The following is a 10,324-nucleotide window of genomic DNA, read 5'->3' on the forward strand; positions in this document are numbered from 1 at the left end:
CTGGCCTTCTAGGCAGAGTTGCAAAGAAAAAGCCATATCTCAGACTGGCCAATAAAAAGAAAAGATTAAGATGGGCAAAAGGACACAGACACTGGACAGAGGAACTCTGCCTAGAAGGCCAGCATCCCAGAGTCACCTCTTCACTGTTGACGTTGAGACTGGTGTTTTGCGGGTACTATTTAATGAAGCTGCCAGTTGAGGACTTGTGATGCGTCTGTTTCTCAAACTAGACACTCTAATGTACTTGTCCTCTTGCTCAGTTGTGCACCGGGGCCTCCCACTCCTCTCCGTTTGCACTGTTCTGTGATGGGAGTAATACACAGCGTTGTACGAGATCTTCAGTTTCCTGTCAATTTCTCACATAGAACAGATGTCAGCTGTGCTAACATAATTGTAAAAGGGTTTTCTAATGATCAATTAGCCTTTTAAAATGATAAACTTGGATTAGCCAGTACAACGTGCCATTGGAACACAGGTGTGATGGTTGCTGATAATGGACCCCTGTACGCCTATGTAGATATTCCATTAAAAATCAGCCGTTTCCAGCTACAATAGTCATTTACAACATTAACAATGTTTACACTGTATTTCTGATCAATTTGGTGTTATTTTAACGGACAAAAAATGCGCTTTTCTTTAAAAAACAAAGACATTATAAGTGACCCCAAACTTTTGAACGGTAGTGTACATCTGAACTGAAATCACATCACACCGACTGGCTAAATGCTGCTGTAATGACATCACATCACACTGACTGGCTAAATGCTGCTGTAATGACATCACATCACACTGACTGGCTAAATGCTGCTGTAATGACATCACACCGACTGGCTAAATGCTGCTGTAATGACATCACATGACACCGACTGGCTAAATGCTGCTGTAATGACATCACATCACACCGACTGGCTAAATCCTGCTGTAATGACATCACATCACACTGACTGGCTAAATGCTGCTGTAATGACATCACACCGACTGGCTAAATGCTGCTGTAATGACATCACATGACACCGACTGGCTAAATGCTGCTGTAATGACATCACATCACACCGACTGGCTAAATCCTGCTGTAATGACATCACATCACACTGACTGGCTAAATGCTGCTGTAATGACATCACATCACACCGACTGGCTAAATGCTGCCATAATGACATCACATCACACCGACTGGCTAAATGCTGCCGTAATGACATCACACCGACTGGCTAAATGCTGCTGTAATGACATCACACCGACTGGCTAAATGCTGCCGTAATGACATCACATCACACCGACTGGCTAAATGCTGCTGTAATGACATCACACCAACTGGCTAAATGCTGCTGTAATGACATCACACCGACTGGCTAAATGCTGCTGTAATGACATCACACTGACTGGCTAAATGCTGCTGTAATGACATCACATCACATCGACTGGCTAAATGCTGCTGTAATGACATCACATCACACTGACTGGCTAAATGCTGCCGTAATGACATCACATCACATCGACTGGCTAAATGCTGCTGTAATGACATCACATCACACCGACTGGCTAAATGCTGCCGTAATGACATCACATCACACCGACTGGCTAAATGCTGCCGTAATGACATCACATCACACCGACTGGCTAAATGCTGCTGTAATGACATCACATCACACCGACTGGCTAAATGCTGCCGTAATGACATCACATCACATCGACTGGCTAAATGCTGCCGTAATGACATCACACCGACTGGCTAAATGCTGCTGTAATGACATCACACCGACTGGCTAAATGCTGCCGTAATGACATCACATCACACCGACTGGCTAAATGCTGCTGTAATGACATCACACCAACTGGCTAAATGCTGCTGTAATGACATCACACTGACTGGCTAAATGCTGCTGTAATGACATCACATCACACTGACTGGCTAAATGCTGCCGTAATGACATCACATCACACCGACTGGCTAAATGCTGATGTAATGACATCACACCGACTGGCTAAATGCTGATGTAATGACATCACATAACAACGACTGGCTAAATGCTGCTGTAATGACATCACATCACACCGACTGGCTAAATGCTGCTGTAATGACATCACATCACACCGACTGGCTAAATGCTGCTGTAATGACATCACATCACACCGACTGGCTAAATGCTGCCGTAATGACATCACACCGACTGGCTAAATGCTGCCGTAATGACATCACACCGACTGGCTAAATGCTGCTGTAATGACATCACATCACACCGACTGGCTAAATGCTGCCGTAATGACATCACACCGACTGACTAAATGCTGCTGTAATGACATCACATCACACCGACTGGCTAAATGCTGCTGTATTGACATCACACCGACTGGCTAAATGCTGCCGTAATGACATCACACCGACTGGCTAAATGCTGCCGTAATGACATCACACCGACTGGCTAAATGCTGCTGTAATGACATCACATCACACCGACTGACTAAATGCTGCCGTAATGACACGTTACACTATCATGTGATTCAGTGATGAGAATAACATTGCTGTTATAGAGGTTAGTTTTATTACTGCGGTATGTGCTGACCTTTGGTTTGCTGTGGCCGCTCACTGAGAGAACGAGCTGCCAATAGCGGTAAAACAACGCACTGATTTAACCTAAACACTGAAGCAGCGGCTTGAGTTGATTTAACCTAAACACTGAAGCAGCGGCTTGAGTTGCTAGATTACCAAACGTAGGTTGTTTTGGGGGGGAAATGTCCGCGGAAAATACCGGATGAACACAAAACTAATATGGAATTTGAATAGCGTGTCTCACCTAAGTTATTATAGATCCCCAACTCTAGCTGAACGAGAGTTATTAGTAAAATCTCAACCAGATCCAACACCATAATACTGAAAAACCTACCTGAGTCTGTGAAGCCCGTGATGGCCTGTGAGTATTTGTCCAGCGCATCAGCAAACTGTCCATTCTTAAAGAACAGGTTTCCCTCGTTCTTGAGCCGGGCCAGCGGTGGGGGCAGGGCCCCACAAGGGGCGTCGAGGTGGCTTCCGTCTCCCCCAGCCGACCCGGCTCCCTTAGAGTCCCTCCTGCCAGAGCCCTGAGCTCCGTTCCGCAGACCCTTGTCCGACGTCGAATCCTGTTGAGTCACCTTGTACTTCTCTGCAATGCCTCCCCGGTTTTTCCAGTGTCCTCCGTGTGAATTGTGGTCTGTATGCGGGCTGGGGCCCCCTTCCCCTCCTCTGCCGTGGGGCTTCTTCTGAGCATTTCCCATGTCTCCCCTCTCGGCAGGAGCAGCAGCAGCACTCTCCCCTCCCACAGCCTCGCTAGGCTCAACCGGACAAGCTGCCAAGCACAGAACACACCCACAGGAAGCAGTCAGTGGTTACATCACATTGGGGGGAGGGGTTGATAGAGTTCCAGGAAGCCTCTCTCTCTCTCTCTAGCAGGCAGCCCAGCAAGCCGTTGGTGATGCAGTTAGAGAGGGGGAGGGGTGGAGAACACACACACACACAGACACTATCTGGTCTGAAGAATGTCATGTTACTGAGACAGGGGCTAGGGGGGGAATGGCAGATAGTCAGTAGGATGTCATGTTACTGAGACAGGGGCTAGGGGGGAATGGCAGATAGTCAGTAGGATNGTCATGTTACTGAGACAGGGGCTAGGGGGGGAATGGCAGATAGTCAGTAGGATGTCATGTTACTGAGACAGAGGCTAGGGGGGGGGTGGCAGATAGTCAGTAGGATGTCATGTTACTGAGACAGGGGCTAGGGGGGGAATGGCAGATAGTCAGTAGGATGTCATGTTACTGAGACAGGGGCTAGGGGGGAATGGCAGATAGTCAGTAGGATGTCATGTTACTGAGACAGGGGCTAGGGGGGGAATGGCAGATAGTCAGTAGGATGTCATGTTACTGAGACAGAGGCTAGGGGGGGGGTGGCAGATAGTCAGTAGGATGTCATGTTACTGAGACAGAGGCTAGGGGGGGGGTGGCAGATAGTCAGTAGGATGTCATGTTACTGAGATGGGGGCTAGGGGGGGGGGGGTGGCAGATAGTCAGTAGGATGTCATGTTACTGAGACGGGGGCTAGGGGGGGGGTGGCAGATAGTCAGTAGGATGTCATGTTACTGAGACAGGGGCTAGGGGGGAATGGCAGATAGTCAGTAGAATGCCATGTTACTGAGACAGGGGCTAGGGGGGGAATGGCAGATAGTCAGTAGGATGTCATGTTACTGAGACAGGGGCTAGGGGGGGAATGGCAGATAGTCAGTAGGATGTCATGTTACTGTGACAGGGGGGGAATGGCAGATAGTCAGTAGGATGTCATGTTACTGAGACAGGGGCTAGGGGGGGTGGCAGATAGTCAGTAGGATGTCATGTTACTGAGACAGGGGCAAGGGGGGGAATGGCAGATAGTCAGTAGGATGTCATGTTACTGAGACAGGGGGGGAATGGCAGATAGTCAGTAGGATGTCATGTTACTGAGACAGGGGCTAGGGGGGGGAATGGCAGATAGTCAGTAGGATGTCATGTTACTGAGACAGGGGGGGGGGGGGGGGGGTGGCAGATAGTCAGTAGGATGTCATGTTACTGAGACAGGGGCTAGGGGGGGAATGGCAGATAGTCAGTAGGATGTCATGTTACTGTGACAGGGGCTAGGGGGGGAATGGCAGATAGTCAGTAGGATGTCATGTTACTGAGACAGGGGCTAGGGGGGGATGGCAGATAGTCAGTAGGATGTCATGTTACTGAGACGGGGGCTAGGGGGGAATGGCAGATAGTCAGTAGGATGTCATGTTACTGAGACAGGGGGGGAGTGGCAGATAGTCAGTAGAATGTCATGTTACTGAGACAGAGGGGGGAATGGCAGATAGTCAGTAGGATGTCATGTTACTGAGACAGGGGCTAGGGGGGGAATGGCAGATAGTCAGTAGGATGTCATGTTACTGAGACAGGGGGGGGGGGTGGCAGATAGTCAGTAGGATGTCATGTTACTGAGACAGGGGGGGGGTGGCAGATAGTCAGTAGGATGTCATGTTACTGAGACAGGGGCTAGGGGGGGAATGGCAGATAGTCAGTAGGATGTCATGTTACTGAGACAGGGGCTAGGGGGGGAATGGCAGATAGTCAGTAGGATGTCATGTTACTGAGACAGGGGGGGGGGGGGGTGGCAGATAGTCAGTAGGATGTCATGTTACTGAGACAGGGGGGGGGGGGGGTGGCAGATAGTCAGTAGGATGTCATGTTACTGAGACAGGGGCTAGGGGGGGGATGGCAGATAGTCAGTAGGATGTCATGTTACTGACACAGGGGCTAGGGGGGGGATGGCAGATAGTCAGTAGGATGTCATGTTACTGAGACAGGGGCTAGGGGGGGGGGGTGGCAGATAGTCAGTAGGATGTCATATTACTGAGACAGGGGCTAGGGGGGGAATGGCAGATAGTCAGTAGGATGTCATATTACTGAGACAGGGGCTAGGGGGAATGGCAGATAGTCAGTAGGATGTCATGTTACTGAGACAGGGGGGGAATGTCAGAGAGTCAGTAGGATGTCATGTTACTGAGACAGGGGGGGGGATGGCAGATAGTTAGTAGGATGTCATGTTACTGAGACAGGGGCTAGGGGGGGAATGGCAGATAGTCAGTAGGATGTCATATTACTGAGACAGGGGCTAGGGGGGGATGGCAGATAGTCAGTAGGATGTCATGTTACTGAGACGGGGGCTAGGGGGGGAATGGCAGATAGTCAGTAGGATGTCATGTTACTGAGACAGGGGCTAGGGGGGAATGGCAGATAGTCAGTAGGATGTCATGTTACTGAGACAGGGGGGGAATGGCAGATAGTCAGTAGGATGTCATGTTACTGAGACAGGGGCTAGGGGGGAATGGCAGATAGTCAGTAGGATGTCATGTTACTGAGACAGGGGCTAGGGGGGAAAGGGAGATAGTCAGTAGGATGTCATGTTACTGAGACAGGGGCTAGGGGGGAATGGCAGATAGTCAGTAGGATGTCATGTTACTGAGACAGGGGGGGGGGGGGTGGCAGATAGTCAGTAGGATGTCATGTTACTGAGACAGGGGCTAGGGGGGAATGGCAGATAGTCAGTAGGATGTCATGTTACTGAGACAGGGGGGGGGGGGGGTGGCAGATAGTCAGTAGGATGTCATGTTACTGAGACAGGGGCTAGGGGGGAAAGGGAAAAGAGTCAGTAGGATGTCATGTTACTGAGACAGGGGCTAGGGGGGGAATGGCAGATAGTCAGTAGGATGTCATGTTACTGAGACGGGGGCTAGGGGGGGATGGCAGATAGTCAGTAGGATGTCATATTACTGAGACAGGGGCTAGGGGGGGAATGGCAGATAGTCAGTAGGATGTCATATTACTGAGACAGGGGCTAGGGGGGGAATGGCAGATAGTCAGTAGGATGTCATGTTACTGAGACAGGGGCTAGGGGGGGAATGGCAGATAGTCAGTAGGATGTCATGTTACTAAGACAGGGGCTAGGGGGGGAATGGCAGATAGTCAGTAGGATGTCATGTTACTGAGACGGGGGGGGGAATGGCAGATAGTCAGTAGGATGTCATGTTACTGAGACAGGGTCTAGGGGGGGAATGGCAGATAGTCAGTAGGATGTCATATTACTGAGACAGGGGATAGAGGGGAATGGCAGATAGTCAGTAGGATGTCATGTTACTGAGACAGGGGCTAGGGGGGGAATTGCAGATAGTCAGTAGGATGTCATATTACTGAGACAGGGGCTAGGGGGGGAATGGCAGATAGTCAGTAGAATGTCATGTTACTGAGACAGGGGCTAGGGGGGAATGGCAGATAGTCAGTAGGATGTCATGTTACTGAGACAGGGGGGGAATGGCAGATAGTCAGTAGGATGTCATGTTACTAAGACAGGGGCTAGGGGGGAATGGCAGATAGTCAGTAGGATGTCATGTTACTGAGACAGGGGGGGGGAATGGCAGATAGTCAGTAGGATGTCATGTTACTGAGACAGGGGCTAGGGGGGAATGGCAGATAGTCAGTAGGATGTCATGTTACTGAGACGGGGGGGGGGGGGGGGGATGGCAGATAGTCAGTAGGATGTCATGTTACTGAGACAGGGGCTAGGGGGGAATGGCAGATAGTCAGTAGGATGTCATGTTACTGAGACAGGGGCTAGGGGGGAAAGGGAAAAGAGTCAGTAGGATGTCATGTTACTGAGACAGGGGCTAGGGGGGGAATGGCAGATAGTCAGTAGGATGTCATGTTACTGAGACAGGGGCTAGGGGGGGAATGGCAGATAGTCAGTAGGATGTCATGTTACTGAGACAGGGGCTAGGGGGGGAATGGCAGATAGTCAGTAGGATGTCATGTTACTGAGACGGGGGGGGGGAATGGCAGATAGTCAGTAGGATGTCATGTTACTGAGACAGGGGCTAGGGGGGAATGGCAGATAGTCAGTAGGATGTCATGTTACTGAGACAGGGGCTAGGGGGAAAGGGAAAAGAGTCAGTAGGATGTCATGTTACTGAGACAGGGGCTAGGGGGGGAATGGCAGATAGTCAGTAGGATGTCATGTTACTGAGACGGGGGCTAGGGGGGGATGGCAGATAGTCAGTAGGATGTCATATTACTGAGACAGGGGCTAGGGGGGGAATGGCAGATAGTCAGTAGGATGTCATATTACTGAGACAGGGGCTAGGGGGGGAATGGCAGATAGTCAGTAGGATGTCATGTTACTGAGACAGGGGCTAGGGGGGGAATGGCAGATAGTCAGTAGGATGTCATGTTACTGAGACAGGGGCTAGGGGGGGAATGGCAGATAGTCAGTAGGATGTCATGTTACTGAGACGGGGGGGGAAATGGCAGATAGTCAGTAGGATGTCATGTTACTGAGACAGGGGCTAGGGGGGGATGGCAGATAGTCAGTAGGATGTCATGTTACTGAGACAGGGGCTAGGGGGGGAATGGCAGATAGTCAGTAGGATGTCATATTACTGAGACAGGGGCTAGGGGGGAATGGCAGATAGTCAGTAGGATGTCATGTTACTGAGACAGGGGCTAGGGGGGGAATGGCAGATAGTCAGTAGGATGTCATGTTACTGAGACAGGGGCTAGGGGGGGAATGGCAGATAGTCAGTAGGATGTCATATTACTGAGACAGGGGCAAGGGGGGGAATGGCAGATAGTCAGTAGGATGTCATGTTACTGAGACAGGGGCTAGGGGGGGAATGGCAGATAGTCAGTAGGATGTCATGTTACTGAGACAGGGGCTAGGGGGAATGGCAGATAGTCAGTAGGATGTCATGTTACTGAGACAGGGGCTAGGGGGGGAATGGCAGATAGTCAGTAGGATGTCATGTTACTGAGACAGGGGCTAGGGGGAATGGCAGATAGTCAGTAGGATGTCATGTTACTGAGACAGGGGCTAGGGGGAATGGCAGATAGTCAGTAGGATGTCATGTTACTGAGACAGGGGCTAGGGGGGGGATGGCAGATAGTCAGTAGGATGTCATATTACTGAGACAGGGGCTAGGGGGGGAATGGCAGATAGTCAGTAGGATGTCATATTACTGAGACAGGGGCTAGAGGGGAATGGCAGATAGTCAGTAGGATGTCATGTTACTGAGACAGGGGGGGGGGGGTGGCAGATAGTCAGTAGGATGTCATGTTACTGAGACAGGGGCTAGGGGGGGAATGGCAGATAGTCAGTAGGATGTCATGTTACTGAGACAGGGGCTAGGGGGGGAATGGCAGATAGTCAGTAGGATGTCATGTTACTGAGACAGGGGCTAGGGGGGAATGGCAGATAGTCAGTAGGATGTGATGTAGCTATAACAGACAGGGTCTAGGGGGGAATGGCAGATAGTCAGTAGGATGTGATGTAGCTATAACAGACAGGGTCTAGGGGGGAATGGCAGATAGTCAGTAGGATGTCATGTTACTGAGACAGGGGCTAGGGGGGGAATGGCAGATAGTCAGTAGGATGTCATGTTACTGAGACAGGGGCTAGGGGGGGAATGGCAGATAGTCAGTAGGATGTGATGTAGCTATAACAGACAGGGTCTAGGGGGGAATGGCAGATAGTCAGTAGGATGTCATGTTACTGAGACAGGGGCTAGGGGGGGAATGGCAGATAGTCAGTAGGATGTGATGTAGCTATAACAGACAGGGTCTAGGGGGGAATGGCAGATAGTCAGTAGGATGTCATGTTACTGAGACAGGGTCTAGGGGGGGGAATGGCAGATAGTCAGTAGGATGTGATGTAGCTATAACAGACAGGGTCTAGGGGGGAATGGCAGATAGTCAGTAGGATGTCATGTTACTGAGACAGGGGCTAGGGGGGGAATGGCAGATAGTCAGTAGGATGTGATGTAGCTATAACAGACAGGGTCTAGGGGGGAATGGCAGATAGTCAGTAGGATGTGATGTAGCTATAACAGACAGGGTCTAGGGGGGAATGGCAGATAGTCAGTAGGATGTCATGTTACTGAGACAGGGGCTAGGGGGGGAATGGCAGATAGTCAGTAGGATGTGATGTAGCTATAACAGACAGGGTCTAGGGGGGGATGGCAGATAGTCAGTAGGATGTGATGTAGCTATAACAGACAGGGTCTAGGGGGGAATGGCAGATAGTCAGTAGGATGTGATGTAGCTATAACAGACAGGGTCTAGGGGGGATGGCAGATAGTCAGTAGGATGTGATGTAGCTATAACAGACAGGGTCTAGGGGGGAATGGCAGATAGTCAGTAGGATGTGATGTAGCTATAACAGACAGGGTCTAGGGGGGGATGGCAGATAGCAGCTCATTGAGGCTTTATAGCATCCTGATCAACACAGCAACTATTAGCATGAGGGATCATATATATTACTGAGACAGTAATATAACATATATGTAATGTAATATATGTAACTGTACCTCACCCTGCTACAACACAGCAACCATTAGCATGAGGGATCATATATATTACTGAGACAGTAATATAACATATATGTAATGTAATATATGTAACTGTACCTCACCCTGCTACAACACAGCAACCATTAGCATGAGGGATGTTATATTACTGAGACAGTAATATAACATATATGTAATGTAATATATGTAACTGTACCTCACCCTGCTACAACACAGTAACCATTAGCATGAGGGATCATATATATTACTGAGACAGTAATATAACATATATGTAATGTAATATATGTAACTGTACCTCACCCTGCTACAACACAGCAACCATTAGCATGAGGGATTTGACTTCTGGATTAGAGAACAAATCCCCAGTCAGGGATTTACAGTGGGGGGTTGAGTTAGCTACCACAGCACAGACACACAGCACAGACACGCAT

General features: G+C 49.7%; 1 protein-coding gene across 14 annotated transcripts in view; it reads right to left on the reverse strand.

The window, feature by feature from the left end:
- LOC129842356 (sperm-associated antigen 1-like) overlaps nucleotides 1-10,324 on the reverse strand; it is a 139,610-nt gene that overhangs the window by 55,489 nt on the left and 73,797 nt on the right. For all 14 annotated transcript variants that reach the window (XR_008757556.1, XR_008757549.1, XR_008757548.1 and 11 more), the window contains one exon: nucleotides 2,886-3,323. Coding sequence is in view for 4 of the 14 variants with exons in the window: in XM_055910888.1 (XP_055766863.1) it covers nucleotides 2,886-3,323 (438 nt within the window). In the remaining 10 variants the exon portion in view is untranslated. The remainder of the gene's footprint in view (nucleotides 1-2,885; nucleotides 3,324-10,324) is intronic.

Source organism: Salvelinus fontinalis, unplaced genomic scaffold (assembly GCF_029448725.1).
Source record: "Salvelinus fontinalis isolate EN_2023a unplaced genomic scaffold, ASM2944872v1 scaffold_0035, whole genome shotgun sequence".
NCBI classification, from domain to species: Eukaryota; Metazoa; Chordata; class Actinopteri; order Salmoniformes; family Salmonidae; genus Salvelinus; species Salvelinus fontinalis.